At 44.7% G+C, this 27,500-nt stretch overlaps 1 protein-coding gene and 1 long non-coding RNA gene across 13 annotated transcripts in view; one reads left to right on the forward strand and one right to left on the reverse strand.

The window, feature by feature from the left end:
- The window catches only part of LOC143026116 (uncharacterized), a 300,921-nt gene that overhangs the window by 222,127 nt on the left and 51,294 nt on the right, over window positions 1-27,500 (forward strand). For all 12 annotated transcript variants that reach the window (XR_012966447.1, XR_012966449.1, XR_012966448.1 and 9 more), the window contains 5 exons: window positions 11,759-11,928; window positions 19,621-19,870; window positions 24,896-25,058; window positions 25,705-25,909; window positions 27,376-27,500. The exon at window positions 27,376-27,500 is cut by the window's right edge and continues 116 nt beyond it. Coding sequence is in view for 9 of the 12 variants with exons in the window: in XM_076186146.1 (XP_076042261.1) it covers window positions 11,759-11,928; window positions 19,621-19,870; window positions 24,896-25,058; window positions 25,705-25,909; window positions 27,376-27,500 (913 nt within the window). In the remaining 3 variants the exon portion in view is untranslated. The remainder of the gene's footprint in view (window positions 1-11,758; window positions 11,929-19,620; window positions 19,871-24,895; window positions 25,059-25,704; window positions 25,910-27,375) is intronic.
- LOC143026174 (uncharacterized) overlaps window positions 1-27,500 on the reverse strand; it is a 262,248-nt gene that overhangs the window by 213,731 nt on the left and 21,017 nt on the right. The gene's annotated exons all lie outside the window — the stretch shown is intronic.

Genomic DNA, 27,500 nt, shown 5'->3' on the forward strand with positions numbered 1-27,500 from the left:
ATCTTCTGCAAGAAATTATGTATTTTCCTTATCATTCAAAATCATTACATTGTATAGAAATGTATCATTTGTAACAGCAGGCCGTCCCCCCATGCCCCCCTAAATTCTTGTCATGGAACCTTTGGGGGTCCTCATGGCCCCCCTGGGGGGCCCCATTGCCCCCTTGGGGGTCCCCATAGTCCCCTTGGGGGTCTCCATGGCCCCCAAGTTGAAAACAACTGTCTTAGACAAAGCCTCACAAGACAACTTGTTCCTCGTACACAAAACTCGACTTTTCCAACAGTACTACAAAAGTATAACAATGTTGAAATTTCGTAAAATAAATGTACGCTCACTGCACATATGCATGTAAGCATTGTACGTATGTATCTCTTTTACGTTTTGTAGTAAAAACGGTAAGAGAGAGGCTTTGTAATTCATATACCTGGGGTAGATCAAAATAATATATAGATATAATATATATATATGTATATATATATGTATATATATATATATATATATATATAAAATGTATAAACATAATACGTACATACATACACACACATATACATACACATATATATTCTCGAAAAAGAGCATCAGTGTACATATATGAACATATGTATGTATTCCCGTACATGCATCTGCGTGCGTACAAATAAATGCAGATATGCGTGTGGACATATTGCCACAACCCGAGCGGGCTTCATAACCCACAACTCTTAATTACAGAGGAAATGTAAACTGGAAGTCTCAGTAATGGAGGTCGGTGACCTCGGCTAAGCGAGGGATGTACATGCCATTAAGAAGAGAAAGAAACTTAAAAAAATAATGATAAAATAAAAATAAATAAATAAATAAATAGATAAATGAATAAATAAATAAAATTATCGTACTGAGGCTTTCATCGTGAGAACATGAGATAACACATTTTGAGTCGATCGGGAGAGTTGTTTTCAGGAGTAAGGTGGAGGAGAAGAAACTGTAGGAGTGGTCGGGTGCTCAACAAGGATGGAGAAGATGGGAGAAGGATAAGAGGACACTAAGGAGGGAGAGTACGGAGTGTGTGTGTGTGTGTGCGTGATTAACCATGGTCTTGGTTAACCATGGTCTTGGATCACGTGTTGGACTCATGATCGACAGCTATTTCCCTCCCGGAAGAGAGCTCAGAGCTCATATATGACCTATCTATAGGTAATGCTGTGACCTGACACGCACACACCCCCAACTCCTTGCCCACGAGAGCTGGAGTAATAACATGCAGCGCAGCGAAACTGAAATTATTTCAGCCCTGGGCGGGATTCGAAACCTGACCGCCGTAGTGGCTGGTGTGTGTGTGTGTGTGTGTGTGTGTGTGTGTGTGTGTGTGTGTGTGTGTGTGTGTGTGTGTGTGTGTGTGTGTGTGTGTGTGTGTGTGTGTGTGTGTGTGTGTGTGTGTGTGTGTATGTGTGTGTGTGTGTGCTTCAACAGAGTCTTGGATCACGTGCTAGACTCGTGATCACGCTGTTCCACTTCCGAGTAACAAAGTAGCTGCAAGAGGCAAACATCTTTGGGGTCGTAACTTTACGACATAAACGAATCATTTACGACATCGCAATTTTGTGGCGTAAATTAACGCGTTTCCACTCCATCACAAAATACGCTAACTACCGTACCACTCAGAAATGATTCCCCAGTGGTATTGAATTACCGTAGTTTACGTTCTAGAGATCAGATGCCTTGTAGCCATTCTTGCGTCTATTCCCTCCGCATCCCTAAAAAAAAGAAAAAAGAAAAGAAAAAAAAAGTCAATTAAAAGAAAATACGATAAAATAAAATAAATAAATATACAACGAATAGATTATTATAGGGCTTGTCTTTTAATTCGCGAATTTTCACTCCCGCGCCGTAACGCGCCTATATTCGAAACGCGGATCGCTAAAAAACGCGCACCCACGAAAAATTGAAGTTCAAATTTCGCGCACCTCAATGGCGATGTACTAAACAACAAAGACAAGACAAATGCATAAAAAGACGGAAACAATTTGATATATCCCACTTGTTATCAAGGAGACAGGTAGGTCTCCTGTAATATTCACACGTTAAAGAGAAAATATACCTCTGTTTAGTCTGTTGTGATTCAGTTCCAGTATTATGGAAAAAGTGCTCGCCTACAATTTTTGGGGGCAAGGACTGTATATATCAATTAGATAAATAAAATTAATTAATTAATGAAAAATCAAATCAAATTAATAAATAAACAAGTAAATGAATAAAGATGAAACGAAAATAAAGTAATTTAGAAATAAAATAAAAAAAATAAAAATAGGGAACAAAGAATAAACAGACATAATAAATGAAAAAATAAAAATAAATTAATAGACAAATTAATAAAATAAAATAAAATAAACAAAATACAATGGAGAGGGTCCTCGAGTTCACTTCGGTAAGATCTTCTCCTGAAGTGTCTTGGGTTGGGACCGAGGCGGTGTAGTGGCTTCCATTGTCTGTCAGTATAGATTTCCGATAAAACATTCAATTCACCGCGCTTATTTTCAACATTTCTTTATCTCTGGCAGACCCTGCTCATGGGAACAAATAATTAAATCTTTCGTTTTGACCCTTAGGCCCCGTTGGTCGTTCTATTTTTTTTTTTTTTTTTTTTTTTTATCGCTAGGGGATTTTTATTAAGGGAGAAAAAACTTAGCCAATGAAGGCCTATGTTAGACCATAGACGGATTTTTTAGTTTTGATATTGTAACCGGGTGCCGTCAAATTATTTAATTCAACTGGGGAGGAGGAGGAGGAAGAGGAGGTAGAAGAGGAGGAGGAAGAAGAAGAGGAGGAGGAAGAGGAGGAAGAAGAGGAAGAGGAAAAGGAAGAGGAGGAGTAGCTGTAGACAAAGCTGACTGTATTTATATGTCGTTTTTCTATTGCCGTCAAGTGATATTTTTATGTTGAGACAGTGCATCCCCCTCCTCCCCTCCCCCCAAAATTATTCTAAAGTCAACAATTTTTAGAAATGGAGAGAGTGAATGGTTTGAAGTAAAGGTGGGACTTCGCCAGGGATGTGTTATGTCGCCTTGGCTGTTCAATTCATACATGGATGGGGTGGTGCGAGAGGTACATGCTAGGGTGGTGGGTCAGGGATTGGAAATGGTTAAAGAAAATGGAGAAAAGTGGGAGATAATCCAGTTGTTTTTTGCTGACGACTCTGCCATTGTGCCAGGATCAGAGAGGGATTGAGGAAGTTAGTGACAGAGTTTGGGAAGGTGTGCGAAAGAAGGAAGTTGAAGATAAATGTGGGTAAATGTAAGGTGATGAGATGCACAAAAGGAGAAAGTGGCAGCAGACTGGAAGTGAGTATTAAGGGAGAGAGACTGGAGGAAGTGGATATTTTTAAATACTTGGGTGCGAATGTGGCGGGAAAGGGAGTGGAGTTGGAGGTAGAACGTAGATCGAAAGAAACAAGTAAATGCCTTGGTGGATTAAAAATGTAATAAGAAATAGACATTTGGGAATGGATGATAAGAGGAGATTGTATGAAGAAGAGATGGTGCCGACAGCACTGTATGGGCAGAAACATGGAACATAAGAGAGGAAGAGAGGAGGAGCTTAAATGTGTTTGAGATGAGGTTCCTAAGAAGTACGATAGGGGTTACTAGGCTGGATAGTGTGAGAAACGAGGAAGTGAGGAGAACGGTGGTGGAAAGGGAGTTGGGAGATTGGGTTGATGAAAGAATTTTAGAATGGTTTGGACACATGGAAAGAATGAGTGAAGAAAGATTAGTAAAAGAAGTGTGGAAAACAGAGGTGGAGGGAGTGAACATGAGGAGGCGACCAAGGATGAGATGAATGGATGGGGGTACAAGGGGCACTGGGAAAGAGGGGAGTGTCTGTTGAGGAAGGAAGGGAAAGGACAGAAGATAGAGGTGAATGAAGAATGGTTGTCTATGGATGATACGGTAATGCATGAAAGGGAGTGGGTGGGGGGGGGTGGGGGTGAGAGAATATGAGAATCCGACAAGAAATAATGTTGTCAAAATATCAGAATAAAAAATTTAGTTTGGAAGTGGATAGAAACAACTTCGCCAACCGTGTAGTTCATGAATGGAATAAAGTTCCTGCTGAGGCAGTGCAATGTAGTTCAGTTCGAAGCTTTAAGATTCGTTTAAATAAACATCTAAGCAAGATGCTGTAGTGGCTGTCATTCGTTTTATATTATTTGTTCATTTGTTTGTTATTATTTGTCTGTGTGTTTATTATTTGCTTGATTTTCATTTATTATTATTTATCTGTCAATTCATTATTGTTCACTATTTACTTGTTTGTTTATCATTTAACTATACCTATGCATTTATTTTATTTATTATTATTTATATTATAATTTTTATTTAATTTATTTATTTATTATATATATATATATATATATATATATATATATATATATATATATATATATATATATATATATATATATATATTAGCATCCGACCTAGTTATGGACCAAAAGGTCTCCTATCGGCATGCTCCGCCTTTGTAATCCTTTGTATGTATGAACAAATAATTTGACGCAGCCCGAAAAGAGAAGAAAATAAAACAATATAGCATGGGGCTGGTCCTTTTACTATCGTTGAACCCTTGACCCAAAGCCTTTGTTTTAAGGCCCAGAGCACTTCCGTCCATTGTAGTGCGTGTGTGGATTTCCCTTTTTCTTTTTAATTTTATGCATTTTTCATTTGCTCATTTGCAATATAGAGTGCTCCCATCGTTTTAAATTTGGTTTAAGATCACTGTTTCCTGAACAGTATGTGTGTGTGTGTGTGTGTGTGTGTGTGTGTGTGTGTGTGTGTGTGTGTGTGTGTGTGTGTGTGTGTGTGTGTGTGTATGTGAACATGTGTGTGTGTGTGTGAATGTGTGTGTGTGTGTGAATGTGTGTGTGTGTGTGAATGTATGTGTGTGTGTGTGTGTGTGTGTGTGTGTGTGTGTGTGTGTGTGTGTGTGTGTGTGTGTGTGTGTGTGTGTGTGTGTGTGTGTGTGTGTGTGTGTGTGTGTGTATGCGCGCGTGTGTGTATTTCTGTTGAATGCTAAAGCACAAGTGGCGTCAACGATTTTAAGAGAACATTTCTCTAACTCTCTATACATTCTTTTTTCTCCAAAATTCAAACTTTGGAGGAAAATGCAAAAGGCTTCAGAACGCAGATCCATTTAAACCGACAGCTGTTTCATCTATTACATATGATCATCTTCAGGGTAATACAGTGTACAATAAAAGATCTGCTCACGACAAGAAGCTGCCCTTACAAGACCTCATTAGGGGCACAGAAATAATTCACTGCGACAACAATTACAGACGTTTGATCATTTCTGAGGCAGTGAGAACCACTCTACAGAAGCCTGCTTTAAATGTCCAGTTATCTTCGGATTGTCCTCGCCTCTATTCGGACACGTAGATCATCATCAGGGGACATAAACCCAATAGGGATATTGTCTTACTAAGTGGGACAAAATCTCCATCGTTGGACATAATCCTTGGAAAGACGAAAAAAAAAACCACCAAGTTACCTCTCCCCGCCGGATCTATCTCGCCTTATATAACCATATAATATGCCATTGTACAATCTATTACCCTGAAGATGACCATATGTTGAAACAGCTGTCGGTATAAATGGCTCTACATTCTGAAACCTTTTTCCATTTTCCTCCAAAGTTTAAACTTTGAAAAAAAAAGGATATAGAGAGTTTGAGAAAATTTCTTTTAAAATCATTGACACCACCTGTGCTTTAGCTTTCAACACAAATTGCTTACGAGAAAGACTTTGCCCAAAAGTTTTATATATATAGAATTACATAAGCTAAGCTATTTTCGACTAGATATGGCAAGACCTCACTGTCGTCTTGACGACATGACGTCACAAGTCTACTGACGTCATTAGGCGAGTCCCAAAGGACTTTTGGTTCACAGGGTAGCTATAGAGAGGAGGTTATATATATACACATGTATGTGGCTTCGGATAGCTCTTGATCGAGTAATTCAGTGTTAAACTTCCTTAGAATAGTTACTGCCTGGCGAGGTTCCTTGTGCCTACAACCTTTCCTTTATACATTTCTATTTATCTATGTATGTTCATTTATTTGTTTACCTATATTTATTTTACTTTTCTATCTATGTATTTTCATTTATTTGTTTGTATATCTATATTTACTATTTTATCTATGTATGTTCATTTATTTGTTTATCTATCTTTACTTATTAACTTGTTTATTTATTCATTTATTTGCGTTTCTTAGTTTATTTATTTTTTCATTTGTATATCTATTCATGCGTTTATTTATTTATTTATTCATTTATTTGTTCACTTATTCATTCATTCATTTATTTTTCATTTATTATGTGTTTATTTATTAATTAATCTATTTATCTATTTAATACTTTGCATCCACCCTCGACACAGATCAAAAGGGCTTTATTACAGTTAATTAAGCCTGAGTATTTGGGAAGCTAATGTCTCCTAGGACAGGTCGTGTATGAAGGCTATCATGTGACAGGGATATAACATAACAAAGATGCTGTACGTCACACACACACACACACACACACACACACACACACACACACACACACACACACACACACACACACACACACACACACACACACACCACATAACTCCGTTTATTTTACTTCTCTTAATTGGTCCGTTACTCTCTTTGATCTTTCCTTAATTACTCTCTTTTCATCTCCACCTACTCTTCACTCTTCTTCTTCTCTCTTCCTTCCCACCTTTCTCTCTTCCCTACTTGCCTTCCCCTTCCCCTTTCCATTTTACGTCATGACCTCTCTCTTGCTCTCTTTTCTCTTTCACTCTCTTTTCGGTCCTCTCCAGTCTCCACTCTTTCACTCTTCCTCTCTTTTCTCTCTTCCCCTTCCGCGTATCCTCGCTTTTCTTTCTTATTCTGTCATATTCTCTCTTCCCTCTCTCTCTCTTTTTCTCTCCTCGTCCCTATCCTCTCCCTTACTCTCCTCGATCTTCCTCCTCTCTTTTTTCCTTTTAGTTTCCCTCTCTTTCTCTCTTTCCTTCCTTCTCTCTTCTCTCCTCTCTCCATCTCTTTAACTACTCTCTTCACTTATCCCCATCTCTCTTCCTATCTTCTCTTCTCTCCTCCCACCCTCTTTTTAACTACTCTCTTTACCTGTCCCCCTCTCTCTCTATCTCTTTAAGACTTGCAGAATAATAAAAGAAATTACACACATATAAAAATTAAAGTGGATCTTGTTGAATATGATTGATATTAATTAACTGATTAATCTACTGATTAGTTGATTATTGAAAATAAAATGTTAATCATTTCATGCCTTTGGATTTTCCTTAGTTGAGTAAAATACCCTGACGTAAAATTTGATAAAATCCATAAAAAGGGTTTAAACTCGTAAAATGTTAACTGAGATAGTTAATCCCCGATTAATTTCTTTTTTAACTCTTAAATGCTTTGGGGCTTTTTCAAATCGATTTTTTTTTTTTTCAAATGGAGTTTTTGGGTTACCGTTGCTCACAGAATTTGTTCAGTACTCCACGAATTCATTGTTCCGGGAGTTCCAGACGGAGTTCCGGGCAAATATCAGGGAGTTCCGGATATGGTTTCGGGCAGCATTCTTGGAGTTCCGGATATGGTTTCGGGCAGCATTCTTGGAGTTCCGGACAACGTTCCGGGAGCTCCAGGAGTTCTGGGTGACGTTCTGGATGGAGTTCCGGGCGAAGTTCCAGGCAAAATCACGGGAGTTTCGGACAACGTTCCGGGAGCTCCAGGAGTTCCGGGTGACTTTCCGGATGGAGATCCGGGCGAAGTTCCAGGCAAAATCACGTGAGTTCCAGGATTTTTAAGTTCCTGGAATTCTGGTCACCTTTCTCGTGCATTCCGGGCGAAGTTCCGAAAATTTCGAGTGATCTTCCGGGAACCCCGGACGACTCTCCAGAACTCCTGAGGTTTCTGGGAGTACCACTCTCCACTCCGGAAAGACAAGACGAAAAACTCCACACTGACCCCGATACATCTTTTACCTCTTCCAGACCCACATCCACCACCATCAAGCCTCTCCACCTTCTTCTGTCATGTGGAAGTTCCATCCACTTTTCTGGATCGTCGCTATTTCTCTCCCCCCCCCACCTCCTCCTTCAATCCACTTCATTCGCGGTCGTCCTCTTGTTCTTCTCCCATCCACACTTGCTTTCGTCACCTTTCTAAGCTTATTTCTCTATTATTGTCTCTTGTTTAGTCTCTTGGCTAAATTCCCAGTTGTGCTTTCTCCTCCATCTATTTTCTCCTCTGTCAAAGAAGGATCCTATAATAGTCCGCAGCATTGTGTTTCCGAATACCATCAACCTTTGTCCCAATTCTTTCGCTCATAGGGCCTACCCAAGTTTTCAGAGGCATTTATACCTCATGGTTGTATTATTAAAACTTCCAACCCACCCCCAAAATGTTCCAAAATTCCGGGAGGACGGTCCGGGAACCTTCCCGGACGTTTTTCCGGGCGGACCCAGGTAGAGCCCACCTCATCCAGACCTTTTCTGACGACTTCCCCCTTAATCCGGAGGACGGGAAGGCGCGAATTCGTCTTAAGCCCCGGACAGGTGCACGCTCGTCTTTAAGCGGCTCAATACTTGGCTATGACTCATTGTCCACGTGTCTTCCCCCCGCCCCCTGGTGATTTAAATCATGGTTTACACTCATGACGTCATCACGAGCATGCTAACACGCATTCGCTTAGTTCTGGGTTCGAATCTCGCACTCCCCTCTCCGATTCCCAGAAATGACTGTTAGTTACTTGTACCAAGAGTCCCCAAAGCGCATATTAAGCCAAAAGTGACGGCTTCGGCCGCAGCTACTCAGCGCCTCCTTGCGTAGGTTCTTCACCTTCTTGAGAATCCGGGGCGAGGACCACCGTCCCCCGCTCAGACGCTTAATAAAATCATTTGACGGCACTCTTATAATAGTTGTACAATGAGGCACGGTTATGAAGGAGGTCTGGGCATTTCTGGGGGAAGCTGTGGTTTGTATTTAATTTCATCTTTAATTTCAACCTTTAACATAAATGATGATACTTTCCAACTTCTTTAAGATTTTTACCGACGATTATATTTACTTTGAATCTTGAAATTGAGCATTCCTTTGCTTTTACTCTTCAAACATTCTTGGAGACTTTCATTGTTGCGATACATGAGAAAGACTTACAAATATATATACTGATATTTCTCTTCAAATCTCTCTATTCATTTGATCATCTTACATCCATTTGTATCTCTCAAAAGAGTTATTTGCTGCGCTTGATCCTTTACTTTTCCGAATCCTTCCCTCGATATGGTTCATGTTTCTCTTCCTCTCATCTGACCTCTGACTTTTATTAATGACCTTTGTCCAATTCCGCTCTTCCTCCTTCATGTTCCCTTGTTTTAATCTGCAGTCATTCTCGTTTTCATTAAATAGTTTGTTATTCTGGATTATAGCATATTCCATTGTTTCTCTGATCCTTGGCTTTTCCGTTGATCCTCTGATATTCATTAACTTAAACTATACACACATATCCATACATATATACATACACACATACATACGTGTATGCATACAAACATACTTATATATATACACATAGAAACATATATATACACACAAACATACACATACACATACAAATAAACATACACACATACGTATATACATACACATATACATATAAACATACACACATACATAAACATATATACACACACATTCATACATGCATACATACAGACATACGTACATATATACTTACATGTATACATACATACATACGTATATACATACATACATACATACATACACACACATACATACATGTATACATACACACAGACATATATACACACACATCATTCATACATGCATACATACAGACAGACATACGTACATATATAAGTACATGCATACATACGAACATACATACATACGTATATACATGCATATGTATATAAATACATACGTATATACATACATACATAAATATATGTATCCATACATACACACGTAAGTGAAACAATTTCTCTTCAATGTAGATAAACCCTTTCTTCAATCAAGCTGCTAATCCTCCAGTTCAAGAGTTTATTTCTTAGTTGAGCAAACCCGTCTAACACTAACCAGAAACGTTCGCTCTTGAACGTCTCTTTACAAACGTTTACCGCCTTGCAAAAAACGTTCCCCCTACTCAAAGTCACGTTTTATCTCAAGTACCACAAAGAACGCTGCCACTCTATGTTTGGCACTCAATGTCATGACGTCACAAGTGGACGAGGGGGTGAGAGGGGAGGGGGAAATGGGAGGGAGGGGGACAGGGGGAGGGGGAAGGAAGGGGGAGGGGGGAAGGAAGGGGAGGGGGGGGAAGGAAGGGGAGGGGAGGGAAGGGGGAGGGGGGAAGCCCGTGTACCCAGCGACACCGTCAGTAGGAAGTTAAGGATAAGGTGTACCTCAGTTAACCCAACCTGACTTAGTGCCGTCCATGATGGTTATATGAAATCTTAAATCACATAAAAATGGTTAACCAAGATTACTTTGGATTAGTTAAGACTTGTTCGTTACTTTAATTGCCAGAGGGGGAAGTTCTAAGTCACTTAACGACAATTGCTATATAAAAAAAAAAATACAATGTATAAGTTTGCTGTCTCATGACATATATTTTATACTAGTTAATCCCCAGGTGATTTTAATCTGATGAGGGACACGGATGAATAAAATCGCTTCAAGTTTCCAAGAATAAAACGCGACAGAAATTGTATCGATTGGATTAGATACCCATCCCCACCCCCACCCCATCCCCTCCTCCTCATCCTTCTTCTTCTTCTTCTTTCTTTTTCCTTTTTCTTCTTCTTCTTCTTCTTCTTTCTTTTTCCTTCTTATTCTTATTCTTCTTCTTCCTCTTCCTCTTCCTCTTCATCTTCTTCTTCTTCTTCCTCTTCTCCTTCTTCTTCACACACATCCTAAACCTCACCCTTTTCCGTATCCATCATGTCTTACTCCATCCTCAACTCCTCCTCCGCCTTCATCACAAGCTCCTTCTCCACCTTCAAAACAACTTGCTCTATCTTCACCTCCTTCGTGACCTTCTCCTCCTCCTCCTCCTTCCTCTCCCCCACCTCCTCCTCCTCCTCTCCTTCCTCTCTCCCACCTCCTCCTCCTCCCTCACGCCTGACCACCTTTTTCCTGCCGAAGATGGGGGCGAGGGCGCTCGTGCGGAGGACAAAGGAGGACACATAAGATTCCAAGGACAAGGAAAAAAGGCTCTTCCCCTGCAAGAACCGCTGTGCCAAAAACTAAAAGAAAAAAAAAAAAAATCCCCTTTTCTCAGAATCTTCATTTTGCAGAGTATCCCCTTGAATAAAGGTTGATGAATTAAATATGCAAAGCAACAGACAAACACATACACACACACACACACACACACACACACACACACACACACACACACACACACACACACACACACACACACACACACACATGCATATATTTGCATCTAATTGTATTCTGCTTCTTGTCTTGCTGTACGGCTATGAAAGATGGACCTCGAAGGGTGACTTGAAGAAACTTCTCGATGTCTTTGGTATCAAATACCTTCGAAGATTCATAGAAATATCGATAGAGCGTCTATGACTCATCCTAGGATTTTTTTTTTTTTTTTTTTTTTTTTTTTTTTTTGTAAACGTCCCAACACAGTCGCCCAAGGACCAAACGGTCTCTAGCCTTTCCCTCACTCTCTCTTCTTCAGGAGGCATACTCTGAGGATCCACCAGCAGCGCGCCCTCCAGGCCGACGAGACGGCGGAGTGGCTCAACGTCCTCCTCAACCGATGGTGGGTCTTCAGCTCGTCCTCGATCTTCGCCAGACTCAAGGAAATCCTCGACCCGAGGCTGAACGAGGCCAAGCCATCTTTCGTAGGTATGTGTGAGCCTTTTCTTCTTTCGTAGGTGAATGTGAGCCTTTTCTTTTTTTGTAGGTATGTGTGAGCATTTTCTTCTTTCGTAGGTAGGTGTAAGCATTTTCTTCTTTCGTAGGTGAATGTGAGCCTTTTCTTCTTATGTAGACGAGTGTAAGATCATTATATTTTTTTCGAAGGTCCTTGTAGGTATTACGCTATCTTTAATAGGTAGGTCTAAGAACGCCTTCTTACGTATGTAAATATTAGCCCGATTTCTTTCGTAGGTGAGTACAAGATCGCTTATTTTCGTAGGTCCATGTGAATACGTTATTTTTCATAGGCAAATGTAAGGACGCCATCTTTCGTAGGTAAGATTGAGTTCATTTTTTTCGTATGACAGTATAAGTTCTCTGTATTTCACCCATAAATTTAAGTCCTTTTTATTTTTCGTAGTTACTTTTAATCCAGCTGTTTTTGGTGCATAGAGTAGGACTGCTGTTTTTCGTAGGCAAGTATAAGTTCGCCACCCTTCATATGTAAATGCACGTCCACTATTTTTCGTAGGTATGTCTAAGCTCATCCCATTTCGCACCAGTTTGCATTTTCGTGTTTTGGTAAATAAGATAGTTTACAATATTAATGGTGACCGTTCTTTCATCAGAAAACGTTTGAGCATTTATATTTTTTTTAAAAATTAGTCAACTTTTTACAGTAAAGACAACTATAACAACATTCTGATAAAACGTTGCCAGACGTACGATGTCACTCAAATGACCGTTTTCGTCGAATTCCCAAGGATGCGCTTGAGGCCAGGCGATTTCATTCATCTCAGAAAATATTAGACTAAAAAATTGTTTATTTTTTATACTATTTTGGTTTTCGTTGTCGTTTTTTCTCTTCTTTTGATTTCTTCAAAAAATGACATCCTCAGACTGAAAAAAAAAATATTCTCATAATGACTCCACAAGAGGACAAAGGGAAGAAGGGAAAGGAGGAAGGAGGAGGAGGGAGAGGGGAAGGAGGGAGAGGAGGAAAGTGGGGCGAGGGTATGGGGGAGAGGGGGGAAGTTGAAGGGGGGAGGATGAGAGGGAAAGGGGAGAGGTGGAGTGGAGAGAGGGAGAAGGTGAGGGGGAAAATATGAGAGGGAAAGGGAAGAGGTGAAGGGGAGAGGGGGAGAGGGGGAGAGGGTGAGGGGGAAAGGATGAGAAGGAAAGGGGAGAAGTGGAAGGGAGAGGTAGAGAGGAGAGGTAGAGAGGAGAGGTAGGGGAGAGGTAGAGGGGAGAGTGGTAGGAGAGGGAAGGGGAATGGGGGGGGAGAAGGGAAGAAGGGGAGAATGGAAGAAGGGGAGAAGGGAAGAAGGAGAGAAGGGGAAAAGAGGAGAGGGTGAGAAGAGGAGAGATGAGAGGGGAGAGGGTTACTGGGGGAAGGGGAGATGAAGACAGGGAGAGGGGGACCTAGGGAAGGGGAGAAGGGGAGAGGGGGGCAGAGAGAAGGGGAGAAAGGGACAAGGGGAGAGGGGGGCAAGGAGAAGGGGAGAAAGGGAGAATGAGTGAAGGGGAGAAGAGGAGAGGGGGAGAGGGGGACAGAGGGAAGGGGGAGAGGGGGACAGAGGGAAGGGCGAGAGGGGGACAGAGGGAAGGGGGAGAGGGGGACAGAGGGAAGGGGGAGAAAGGAAGAGGGAAAAGGGGAGAAGGGGAGAGGGGGGAGAGGGGGTTGGGAGGGCTCCTATTAGCAGCATAAAAATGTCTAACGTTAACCTAAGCCAAATATATAAAGCATGCTACGGAGTGTTACTTCTCTCCCTCCCTCCTTCATTCACTCACTCACTCACTCAATATGCAATCCCTCCCTCTCTCCCTCTCTCCCTCCTTCTCCCTCCTTCTCCTTACTCCTTCCTTCCCTTCCCTTCCCTTCCTCTCCTTACACACCCTCCAAGGATTTTGGGGAGTAGGGGGGATATTAAGGACACAAACCTTACACCGTCAACACACAGGGTCTTTAGTGATACCCCTACGGACCACTGTCACGCAGCATTCTTCAATGGTTGGAGAGAAATACCTAAAATCCTTTATACCTTCCCTCTGACTCCAATTCTTGTGTGCGATGCTGTACCAGACGGATAAAAGCGCTGGTTTTAGATAACAAAATATAAATATCAAACACTCCCCTTATCTCCCTCCTACTCCCCAAGCCTCCCAACATCCCCCCACCTTTTCCCCCAAGTCTCCCACCTACTTCCCCCCACCCTCTCACCCAATTCTCTCTGCACCAACATAGCCTTACTGCAGTATATACCTACTCACTTCCTCCTCCTCAACCACTTCCTCCTCCTCCTCCTCCTCTTCCCTCTCGCCCTTCTCTTCCCACCATCTTCTCCTCCTACTCCTTCTCTTCTTTCCCCTCCTCCTCCTCCTCCTCCTCCTCCTCCTTCTTCTTCTCGTCATCCCCCTCCATCTCCTTCTCCCCTTCTCCGCCTCCTCCTCCTCCTCATCAATCATCTTCTCTTCCTTCCCCTCCTCCTTTTCCTCTTTTTCTTCTTCTCTTTCTCCTCTCCCCTCTTTCCTCCTCCTCCCTCCTCCTTTTCCTTCTCATCATCTCAATCACCTCTTCTTCTTCTTCTTCATCTCTCCTCTTCCTTCTTCCCCCCGCCCTCCCCTCCCCCTTCTTCCCGAACTGAGAGAGATAGAGAGACAGAGAGAGAGAGACAGAGAGAGAGAGAGAGAGAGAGAGAGAGAGAGAGAGAGAGAGAGAGAGAGAGAGAGAGAGAGAGAGAGAGAGAGAGAGAGAGAGAGAGAGAGAGAGAGAGAGAGAGAGAGAGAGAGAGAGAGAGAGAGAGAGAGAGAGAGAGAGAGAGAGAGAGAGAGAGAGAGAGAGAGAGAGAGAGAGAGAGAGAGAGAGAGAGAGAGAGAGAGAGAGAGAGAGAGAGAGAGAGAGAGAGAGAGAGAGAGAGAGAGAGAGAGAGAGAGAGAGAGAGAGAGAGAGCTAGGCAGAGAGAGAGAGAGAGAGAGCTAGGCAGAGAGAGAGAGAGAGAGAGAGAGAGAGAGAGAGAGAGAGAGAGAGAGAGAGAGAGAGAGAGAGAGAGAGAGAGAGAGAGAGAGAGAGAGAGAGAGAGAGAGAGAGAGAGAGAGAGAGAGAGAGCGACCTTGGAAGGCAAAATCGCCCGGATGTACTGGAACTCTCATTCCTCACACGTCCGTCCGTCCGTCCGTCCGTCCGTCCGGTAGGCACGACGTCCTCCTCGCCCCGGTTCCGGGAATGCAGCTCAAGTTCCGGGCGAACTCCGGACAGGTTCTTCCAGAACATCTCTCCCCTTCCCTTCTCACCCCTTATCCCCCCTCCCTTCTCCTCTTCCCCTCCCTTCCCCTCTCCCCCTCCCTTCTCCCCCACCCTCCCTCTCCCTTCTCCCCATCCCCCTACCTCCTCCCCCTATCCACCTCTCTTCTCCCCACCTTCCCCTATGTTCTGCCCCTTATCCCCCTCCCTTCTCCCCCTATCCACCTCTCTTCTCCCCCTTATCCCCCTGCCTTCTCCTCTCCCTCCCCCTTCTCCCCCTCTCAACCTCCCTTCTCCCCACCCTCCTCCTCCCTTCTCCCTCACCCTCCCTCTCCCTTCTCCCCGTATCATCCTCCCTTCTCCCCCACCCTCCCTCTCCCTTCTCCCCCTATCCCCTTCCCTTCTCCCCCTCTCCACCTCCCTTCTCCCCCTATCCATCTCCTTTCTCCCCCTCTACCTCCCTTCTCCTACCTATCCCCCTCCCTTCTCCCCCTTCTCCCCTTCCCTTCTCCCCTCTCCCCCTCGACTCCTTCGGGAAATCTTGTGCCCGTCTCAGGTCCCCCCCCCTCCTCCCCCTCTTCTCCTCCTCACGGATAAGCCGGAATGACGAGCTTCTGGATTTCAACCAACGGCCCCGGCATTAACCCGCGCTCTATTATGGCTGCCGTCAGTCGATTTTATTATTAAGCACGAACTAACAGCTAGGTCGTACTACGGCTATGGCTGCCGCCAGGTGACTCTATTCAGTGGAGGGGAGGAGTGAAGAGGGGCGGAAAAGGGGGAAGAGTGGGGGAATGTAGTGGGAGACGGGAATGGGAGAGGGGAGAGAGAGAGAGGGAATAGGAGGAGGATGGGGAGGAGGCGGGCGAGGTAGGAGAAGGCGGGCGAGGTAGGAGAAGGCGGGCGAGGTAGGAGAAGGCGGGCGAGGTAGGAGAAGGCGGGGGAGGGAGGAGAAGGCGGGCGAGGGAGGAGAAGGCGGGCGAGGGAGGAGAAGGCGGGGGAGGGAGGAGAAGGCGGGGTAGGGAGGAGAAGGCGGGGGAGGGAGGAGAAGGCGGGGGAGGGAGGAGAAGGCGGGGGAGGGAGGAGAAGGCGGGGGAGGGAGGGAGGAGAGGCGGGGGAGGGAGGGAGGAGAGGCGGGGGAGGGAGGGAGGAGAGGCGGGGGAGGGAGGGAGGAGAGGCGGGGGAGGGAGGGAGGAGAGGGGGGGGAGGGAGGGAGGAGAGGCGGGGGAGGGAGGGAGAAGAGGGCGGGGAGGGAGGGAGGAGAGGCGGGGGAGGGAGGGAGGAGAGGCGGGGGAGGGAGGGAGGAGAGGCGGGGGAGGGAGGAGGAGGCGGGGGAGGGAGGAGGAGAGGCGGGGGAGGGAGGGAGGAGAGGCGGGGGGAGGGAGGGAGGAGAGGCGGGGGAGGGAGGGAGGAGAGGCGGGGGAGGGAGGGAGGAGAGAGGCAGGGGAAGGAGGGAGGAGAGGCGGGGGGAGGGAGGGAGGAGAGGCGGGGGAGGGAGGGAGGAGAGGCGGGGGAGGGAGGGAGGAGAGGCGGGGGAGGGTGGGAGGAGAGGCGGGGGGATGGAGGGAGGAGAGGCGGGGGAGGGAGGGAGGAGAGGCGGGGGAGGGAGGGAGGAGAGGCGGGGGAGGGAGGGAGGAGAGGCGGGGGAGGGAGGGAGGAGAGGCGGGGGAGGGAGGGAGGAGAGGCGGGGGAGGGAGGGAGGAGAGGCGGGGGAGGGAGGGAGGGAGGAGAGAGCGGGGGAGGGAGGGAGGGAGGAGAGGCGGGGGAGGGAGGGAGGAGAGGCGGGGGAGGGAGGGAGGAGAGGCGGGGGAGGGAGGGAGGAGAGGCGGGGGAGGGAGGGAGGAGAGGCGGGGGAGGGAGGGAGGAGAGGCGGGGGAGGGGGGAAGGAGAGGCTGAGGAGCGGGCGAGGAGAGACGGGGGAGGAAGGGAGGAGAGGCGGGGGAGGGAGGGAGGAGAGGCGGGGGAGGGAGGGAGGAGAGGCGGGGGAGGGAGGGAGGAGAGGCGGGGGAGGGAGGGAGGAGAGGCGGGGGAGGGAGGGAGGAGAGGCGGGGGAGGGAGGGAGGAGAGGCGGGGGAGGGAGGGAGGAGAGGCGGGGGAGGGAGGGAGGAGAGGCGGGGGAGAGAGGGAGGAGAGGCGGGGGAGGGAGGGAGGAGAGGCGGGGAGGGAGGGAGGAGAGGCGGGGAGGGAGGGAGGAGAGGCGGGGAGGGAGGGAGGAGAGGCGGGGAGGGAGGGAGGAGAGGCGGGGAGGGAGGGAGGAGAGGCGGGGAGGGAGGGAGGAGAGGCGGGGAGGGAGGGAGGAGAGGCGGGGAGGGAGGGAGGAGAGGCGGGGAGGCGGGGGAGGGAGGGAGGAGAGGTGGGGAAGGGGGGGAGGGAGGGAGGAGAGGCGGGGGAGTGGGGAGGCGGTGGAAGGGGGAGGCGGTGGAAGGGGGAGAGGCGGTGGAAGGGGGAGGCGGTGGAAGGGGGAGGCGGTGGAAAGGGGGAGGCGGTGGAAAGGGGGAGGCGGTGGAAGTGGAGAGGCGGGGAAAGGGGGAAGGGGCGGGGGAAGAGGAGAGGCGGGGGAGGGGGAATAGGCAGGGGAAGAGGAGATGCAGGGGAGGGGGAATAGGCAGGGGAAGAGGAGATGCAGGGGAGGGGGAAGAGGAGATGCAGGGGAGGGGGAGGCGGTGGAAGGGGGAGGCGGTGGAAGGGGGAGGCGGTGGAAGGGGGAAGCGGTGGAAGGGGGAGGCGGTGGAAAGGGGAGGCGGTGGAAAGGGGAGGCGGTGGAAAGGGGGAGGCGGTGGAAGGGGGAGGCGGTGGAAAGGGGGAGGCGGTGGAAAGGGGGAGGCGGTGGAAGGGGGAGGCGGTGGAAAGGGGGAAGCGGTGGAAGGGGGAGGCGGTGGAAGGGGGAGGCGGTGAAAAGGGGGAGGCGGTGGAAGTGGAGAGGCGGGGAAAGGGGGAACGGGCGGGGGAAGAGGAGAGGCGGGGGAGGGGGAATAGGCGGGGGAAGAGGAGATGCAGGGGAGGGGGAATAGGCGGGGGAAAAGGCGGGGGAAGAGGAGATGCAGGGGAGGGGGAATAGGGGGGAAGAGGAGAGGCGGGGGAAGGGGAGAGGGGAAAAGGTGGGGGAGGGGAAAAGGTGGGGGAGGGGAAAAGGTGGGGGAGGGGGAAAGGTGGTACTTTTGCTTTTTATTCTTAATAAAAACAAATCTATTATTAATTTTTTAAGATTCAATTTCCTAAATATTTATTCTATCTAAATTATATTCAGCTTTTTATAAGTTACTGAGCGATCAATTATAAGAAGAAAAGTCAAAATGCTTGGTTAAATATTTAATTTCAATATTTTGAAATCGCCAGTTTTATATGTCTGCTTTCAATTTTTTTTTTTTTTATCTTTCAAACTAATTATATTATTAATATTATTATTATTATTATTTTACAAAAATTGAATGAACGTATAATACAAATTTTCACAAATTTTATTTTGATTAGAAGGGGGAAAATTAATATAAAATCTATGATATGATATTTTCAAATAACTTATAAGATGGAACACAACAAGGATAACATTGAAATATGACACTGGCCTACTGCACCTCTGGTATCCGTCATTATTAATAGGGATTAGGAAGCTATGAAATTGGGATTGGGTTATATGCCTAACCCTTACTAGGAATCGAACTCGGGACTCGTGGGTTGCAGTCAGGAACGCTATCCACTGCTCCACTGGGAGAAGCCTTTGTTTAGCAGTGGATTTCAAGTGGCTCTTGACTGATGATTTTATTAATGTTTATTAGATAGGACCATCCTTACTCAACATCTCTTCGTTTTTATTTTTTTTTATTTACTCATTGATTTTATCTTCTCGAAATTACTTTTTATATTTATTCGCCCATTTTTTCATATTTCCTGTATTCATTTTTCTACACACAATGTTATTTACTTAAACGAAGTAAAACACACAGACTATTTCCTTGCTTAACTATACAAATTTAACCCTCCAGGAAATGGACACCTAGTTAAAAATATTAATTAACTAGGTTACAGGTAAGTCGATAAACTTCTTTAACTCCAGATCCTCAAACCTCAATTAAACAAAATCGCCTGACACGCGTGTGTGTGTGTGTGTGTGTGTGTGTGTGTGTGTGTGTGTGTGTGTGTGTGTGTGTGTGTGTGTGTGTGTGTGTGTGTGTGTGTGTGTGTGTGTGTGTGTGTGTGTGTGTGTGTGCGTGCGTGCGTGCGTGCGTGTGCGTGTTCTGTATGCCATAAGGCGATTTTAGTAGGCTTACAGAATAATATAATCGCCCCTATGACCTGATTCAGTCCAAGTCAATTTCTCAGAGGCCTAAAACGGTAATAAACTTTATGACGTCAATAGCCCTCCCTGGGCTGTGTACTGCCCCTTAGGATAGAACCGCTGGTGCAAACTAAGACCCCCATGACCTCCCTCTCGACCACAGAAGCCATCTCCTTGAAGCAGCTCACCCTTGGGGAGAAGACACCAGTCTTCAGGTCCTTGAGGACTTGGGACGTCCTCGAAGGAGCCGACGGGAGTCCTCGGCCTCGCTCGAGAAGACGCCCACTCTGCCCCTCTCGCCCGCCGCCCGGACTCTCCCGCGCCCACAGCCACACCCTCGCCCTCCAGTGTGAGCTCGCCCTCGACTCGGAGTCCTTCTCAGCCGTCCTCGAGGCTCGAATTGGAGGGAAAGGGTAAGTTTGAGAGGAGCTGGAGGAGGAGGAGGAGAAGGAGGAGGAGGAGGAGAAGGAGGAGGAGGAGGAGAAGGAGGAGGAGAAGGTGGAGGAAGAGGAGAAAGAGGATGGAAGGAGAAGGAAGGTGGAAGGAGAAGGAAGGTGGAAGGAGAAGGAAGGTGGAAGGAGAAGGAAGGTGGAAGGAGAAGGAAGGTGGAAGGAGAAGGAAGGTGGAAGGAGAAGGAAGGTGGAAGGAGAAGGAGGGTGGAAGGAGAAGGAGGGTGGAAGGAGAAGGAGGGTGGAAGGAGAAGGAGGGTGGAAGGAGAAGGAGGGTGGAAGGAGAAGGAGGGTGGAAGGAGAAGGAGGGTGGAAGGAGAAGGAGGGTGGAAGGAGAAGGAGGGTGGAAGGAGAAGGAGGGTGGAAGGAGAAGGAGGGTGGAAGGAGAAGGAAGGTGGAAGGAGAAGGAAGGTGGAAGGAGAAGGAGGGCGGAAGTAGAAGGAGGGTGGATGGAGGAGGAGGAGGGAAAAGGAGGAGGAGGGTGGAAGGAGGAGGAGGAGGAGGAGGAGGAGGAGGAGGAGGAGGAGGTGGTGGAGGAGGAGGAGGAACTCCACTCGTTACACACACACACACACACACACACACACACACACACACACACACACACACACACACACGCGCACACACACGACTCTTCCTATGGGAATGGAAGAGTTCGAGAGTAGCAATGCAATGTGTGTAATCTCGTTGGGCGCGGCCTTGGTTTCAAATTCCATACACACACGAAATAGAGAAGTTTGCAGGAGTGACGTGGCGGAAGTTGGTGACGTCATGTGACTCATGGAAAAGGTTGGGAAAGATATTTGTTTAGTAGAGGACTACGTGTATGTGTATATACACACATACACACACACACTATTTTATATATATATATATATATATATATATATATATATATATAAATATATTACAGGTGAAAAATGTAATCACACATTTGTCAATCACGTTAAAACCACTGTTGGAGTAGAAAAGACCGGAGACGGTCTCCAGTCTTTTCTACTGCAACAGTAGTTTTAACGTGATATATATAAACACACACACACACACACACACACACACACACACACACACACACACACACACACACACACACACACACACACACACACACACACATTCATTCGTGTGTTCACATGCAGAAACAATACAACTGTGCAATTTGGGGTCATCTCGAGCGGAAATGATTGGTTTTTAATCAGCGAGGTCACTCGAGAAATTAATCCCTGAATTGTTCCCAGAAGCGCCAATTATACTCTCTCTTTCTCTTTCTCTCTCTCTCTTTCTCTCTCTCTCTCTTTCTCTCTCTCTCTCTTTCTCTCTCTTTCTCTTCCATTTTAATTTATTCACCAATTTCATTTCTCCAGCCTACGTCTAGCATTAACTTTATTGCAAACTCTTGAAAAAAAATAATGAAAAATAATAAAATAAAATAAAATAGAATTATATTCGAAAATATTTCACTGCTGAAAGTTGTTTCGGCTTAAATATATTTTGTGTCGTGAGAAAGTGTATAAGGCAGTCACTCATAAAATCCTTGTTCCTCTTCCTAAGTTCAATTGTATGATTTATGAATACAACCTGCAGGTCCTGTTGTATTCATGAATGTCCATTTGTAGAAATAAATAAATCTAGTTATTCATTTATTTCTACAAATAAACATTCATGAATAAATGAATTGATGATGATGATAAGAATATTAATGAAAATTACAAATAACAATGACATTGATAATAATAGTAGTTATAATAATAATAGTAGTAATAATGAAATAATAGTAATAATAATAATAATGATAATGATAATAATAAAAATAATAATCTTAATAATAATAATAATAATTACAATAATAATAACAATGATGATAAATAATAATAATAATAATTATTATAATTATAATAATTATAATAATAATTATAACAATGATAATAATGATAATAATGACATTAACACTAATAATTACGATAATGATGATAACGATGATAATGATAATGATAATAATGATAATAATAATAATAGTAATAATAATCAAATGTTTATATAACAATATGATAATAATAATAAAATAAAATTTTAGTAATCATAGAGCGTTGCATCTAACCAGGGCGACTGTGCTTAGTGTAAACATTTACGAAAAAAATTGATATTTATATAAAAGAATCTCACAGAAGCAAGCAATCAGTGTCACTTTTCGTAAAGAAATGTTTACACCTACATGTAATAATCAGACTAGAGGAATGTGTACAACATTGCGCGCGCACACACACGCACGCATACACACACTCACACTCACACACACACACACACACACACACACATATACACACAAGGGAACGGAGTTAGGAGTCTGATGACCTCAGCATTGATCGACTTTTGAGGTACCGGGAGGGTTGGTACCCCTGCTTAAATGCCAGAGGTTCCCAATTCCCCCCCCTGTTGCTTAGAACACTTTCTTACCAACCCAACCCCCCACGGGACCAACACGGAAGACAGGGCTGCCAACCAACCGCAGCGGGAATTATATTTTTCCTCGTCTGGTTTGTCATTTTGTGCCGCAAAATCGACTAATTAATTAATTCATTCATTGATTAATTATGATAGTGATGACAGAAGAAGGAGAGGAGGAAGAGTAGGAGGAGGATTTGGATCCATTAATAAGAATTCTTATTTATTTCGTTCATATTTGAACAGAGTCGCCAGGTCTTGCTCAGAATTAAAATTCACCTTCAGCCTGATTGTCCACAAGAGGTTATTTTTGATCAAATAAATAAATGAATAGATAAATAAGATAAAATTTCAGACATTTGAACATGTCCCATGACAACCCTGAAGCAGTACAAATTAATTAATCAGTTGACACATTAATTAATCATTTGACTAATTAAATATCTGTCTACGGTTTAACGTTGCGAGCTTCCCCTATCAGGAGGCTAGGACGGTGCTCCTTACAGAGGACTTTGTAGTGTGGAATTTAACAAACCATACCCTTGGTCCAACTCGCTGGTGGCGGGGCTTACACTGCCGCCATCTTGACCTCCGCTGCAAGTAGCGACGCTCCAAACGGCTCAACTAGCGACCACCCAAGATGAATATAATTTTTTCTTATATAAAAACAATAATGCTTAGTTTGTGTATACCATGGCTTATGTGAGGCCTTTGTAAAGATAATTATTTGGTTCAAAATGTATACGTTTTCTGTGACATTGAATGTTGGGGAGACTTGTTGGCGCAACTTTACCACTAAGGATATATAAACGTGACCCATGTAGGCGTGGAGTGGCGAGTTTATCGCCCCCAACACAGACCAGCTTATGATTCTGGTTGCAAATGTACAAGATAAATAATAGAACGAGTCATTACAGAGAATGTAACGTAACACTACAAATATATACGCAACAGTGGAAGCTATCGTGCGAGGTACATTTGTCCGAAACTACATATATACTGAGGATGTCGTAATAGACGAAAACGTTTAGTATTCCGACTTTATTTTCCCTGGGGTTTCTGCAATATATATAAATATAAATATATATATATATATGTATATATATATATACATATACATATATATATATACATATATATATATAAAGATATATATATATATATACATATATATATATATATATTATACATATATACATATATATATACATTTATACATATATATATACATATATACATATATATATGTATATATATATTATATATATGTATATATATATATATATTTATATATATGTATATATATATATATATATATATATATATGTATAATATATATATATATATATGTATATATATATATTATATATATATGTATATATATATATTATATATATGTATATATATATATAATGTATGTAAAGTCACAATTATTTATAAAAAAATTATTTATTCATTTTATTTAATCTATTATTTATTCATTTATTTTTTGTAGTATTTCTTTGCAAAAAAAATCGTTCTTTTTTTCATGTGATTACACTGAGCAAAAAAAAAATATTCTCGCTGGAATATTTCAACGAATTCTTAAGTGATTTTGTCTGCCAAATTCGAAAATAACCTCAGCTTTTATCTATCTTTATTTTGGCTCTATTAGATGCTTAAAAATTCGCATAATAATATTTCCAACAGCGAACAGGAATTGACATTAGTGATTTTTTTTTTTTGTAGAATTAAACAGGACTGTTTCTTCAACAAAGTATTTTATTCATACCAGAGGTAAATATTATGAAGCCATAAAGAGAATATAACACAAAACAAAGCAAATAATAAATCAAAATTCTAAATCAAAAATGTACCTTGGCAAAGTTCTTTGAAAGAAAACAATTCAAGGAACAAATTTACGCTTCTTTGAGCACCAACAACAGTCTGACATCATCACAACGTCCCAACGTTTTCGGTACAGAGTCTCCATCTCCTTGATACTTCTTCTTCGCTCATCCTCTTCACGAAATTTGTGTCTCTCAAGAACTTGCGGGTCTGTGATCCATCAAAAATCCCTACTCCAAGTTTTTTCACGTGTCGACTTTGGAAATACACTGGAAATATACTGGAAGCACTCTCCGTTTATGTCAAGAGCTTTGACGAATTGTTCGATCAATTCGAATTTGAGTGTTCAGAGGTAAAATGATCTTATCTCTCTCAACTAAAGGTTCTTCCAATATATTCGAAGCTCTACATGTACAGTACACACATTAGTGACAATAGGGATGTTCAATAACCTAAAAACTATACCTGATCGGTCAAAATGAAGGTTAATTTTCGAATTGGGTAACCGATTTAGTATTGGAATGATGTCTATTTCCTAAACACCAAATACGAAATAAGTAATTAGATAATTATCTATCTATTAATTTCGTTCTTTTTCTATTTGTTTACCTATTTTCATTTCATTTTATTTTATTTATTCATTTATCTATTTATTTACTTATTTATTCATTTATTTTATTTCATTTATTTATCTATTTTATTTTTTTGACACCCGGGCAGCATGGGCGTGGACTTGGAAGTGGCCGTGGAGAAACTGGCCGTGATTGGCCGCCTGGTGGCCACCATGGACCTGGATGCGTCGGCCCCTTTCCCCCACGTGACTCGACTCGCCTTCTCCTTCGTCGAGAAGCCCCAAGTCTGGTTCAGCGTCAGGATACTCAAGGTCAGTCTCCTCCTCCTCCTCCTCCTCCCCCTCCTCCCCCTCCCCCTCCTCCTCCTCCTCCTCTTCCTCCTCTCCCACCTCCTCCTCCTCCTCCTCCTCCTCCTCCTCCTCCTCCTCCTCCTCGTCCGGCGGGGTGTCCGCTTTCCGCTCACCATATTCACTTTCAATCCCGAGTGACACCCATTTACCAATTTGATTCTGGTTGACGCCAGACGATTTTACTCACCTAAGAAATTCTCCCTAACCGCTAAGGGTGAAGATATTAGTTATTGCTTAATCGCCTGCGCAGTGTAATTGACTCTCCTGCGGAACCTAACCAGCTCCCCTGCGGAGCTTAACTAACTCCTCTGCTAATCCTAACCAGCTCCCCTGCGGATCCTAACCAGCTCCCCTGCGGAGCCTAACCAGCTCCCCTGCGAAGCCTAACCAACTCCCCTGCGGATCCTAACCAACTCTCCTGCGGAACCTAACTCCCCAGCGGAACCTAACCAACTCCCTTTGGAACCTAACCAACTCCTTTGAAGAGCCTAACCAACTCCTTTGAAGAGCCTAACCAACTCCCTTCGGAACCTAACCAACTCCTCTGAAGAGCCTAACCAACTCCCCTGTGGATCTTAACTGTCCTTCCTTCGCTCCCCCCGCGCAGGCTGTGCAGATGATGGAGGTTCCCATCCTGAAGACGTGGCTGCACTCCGTGGTGATGGACGCACTGGCCACGGCCTGGGTCGACCCAGGTCAACTCGAGGTCAACCTCCAGACGTCGGAGGGCGTCGTGCCGACCCACAGCGCCGGGAGTCTCCGGGCGGAGGGCGTCCTCACCGTCACCGTCCGGGTCCAGGGCGCCGGAACCGGTGAGTCTCCGGAACAGACCGGAATCGGTTTTTGGTCAAAGGGAGTTTATCAAATGTCCTAAGGCTTTCTTTCTCCTCTTTTTCCTCTTCCTTCTTTCTCTTTTTCCCCTTCTTTCTCTTTCTCCTCTTTTTCCTCTTCCGTCTCTCTCCTCTTTTTCCTCTTCCTTCTATTTTCCTCTTTCTCCTCTTCCTTCTCTCTCTCCTCTTTTTCCTCTTCCTTCTCTTTCTTCCCTTCCTCCTCCGTCTTTTCTTCCTCTTCATTTTCTTTATTCTCCTCCTCCTCTTCCGCCTTTTCCTTCTACTCCTCATCTTCCTCGTAATCACCTTCCTCCTCCTCCTATTTCTTCTTCTCGTCTTCCTCCCCTTCCTCCTCCTCTTTCTCTTTCTCCTTTTACTCTTTCTCCTTTTTCTCTTTCTCTTCCTCTTCTTTCTCCTCCCTTTTTTTTCTCTTTCTCCTCCTCTTCCTCTTCCTCTTCCTCTTCTTCCCCCTTCTCTTCCACCTACTCAGGTTGTTTCCCTGGTGGCCGACACAGCGCCTAGATAATCATTCCAGTCAGCTCTCTAGTTTAGAATTCTAACGACGTATTCCAAAGTTTAGGCTACCCCCTTTTAGGATGGAGAAAACTTGGTCTTCATGAGCTTCAACACTCACGAAGTGATTAAAATAACCTAACGGCAACTTAAGTAATCATAGAATAGGATCTAATAGTTGTACATTTATTCTGGCTGTCGTCAGGCGATTTTATTTAGCCCAAGGTACAAACCCACCCTACCCCCCACCCCCGCACAGTGAACAGGAAATTAAGTTAGTTTGAGTGTCGTCTTAAATCTAAAAGTTAAATTACATTACACTAATTCCTCTTCCTCTTCCTCTTCCTCCTCTTCTACTTCCTCTTCTTCTTCACTTCCATGTCCTTTGCTCTCCCCTCAATCCTCCTTCATTCTCCTTCCACCTCCTCTTTCTCGTTTCCCTCCCTCCCACTCTTCCTCCTCTCCCTCCACCTTTACTTTCCTTTGACCTCCAACTCCCCTCCATCACCTCCACTCCCCTTCCATTTCCTTTACTCTTCTCTCCCCCTCCTCCTCCTCCTCTTCTTCTCTTTACCACTCCTCTTCCTCCACCTCCATACACCCTTCTTCCACCTCTTCTCTGTCCTACATCGCCTTCTTCTATTTCTCCCTCCACTTCCTTCATTCTTCCTTCCCCCGATCCACCCACCACTTCCTCACCCCGTTCCCATTCCCCTCTTCACTCCCACCCTCCTCCTCTTCCTCTTTCTCTTCCTCCTCCTCTTCCTCCTCCTCTTCCTCCTCCCCCTCCCCCACTTTCACACCCCTAACACCTCCTCTTCTTTGTCATCCCCTCCTCTTCCTCCTCCTCCTCCTACACCACCTCTCTCCCTCCCCCACTACCACCTCTACACCCCCTTCCCCTTCCTCCTCTTCCTCCTCTTCCTCCTCGGCAGGGCCCAGCGGAGGAATCGGCAGCAGCGAGGACGAGAAGTGGGTGGCCCTCTACCTGAACAGCCAGACCCACGTGACGGCGCCGCTGACCCAACTCCAGCAGGAGACGGCGAGCTTCCTGGTGACC

The sequence above is a fragment of the Oratosquilla oratoria genome, chromosome 1 (genome assembly GCF_046742065.1).
Source record: "Oratosquilla oratoria isolate Oo_2021 chromosome 1, ASM4674206v1, whole genome shotgun sequence".
In the NCBI taxonomy this organism is placed as follows: domain Eukaryota; kingdom Metazoa; phylum Arthropoda; class Malacostraca; order Stomatopoda; family Squillidae; genus Oratosquilla; species Oratosquilla oratoria.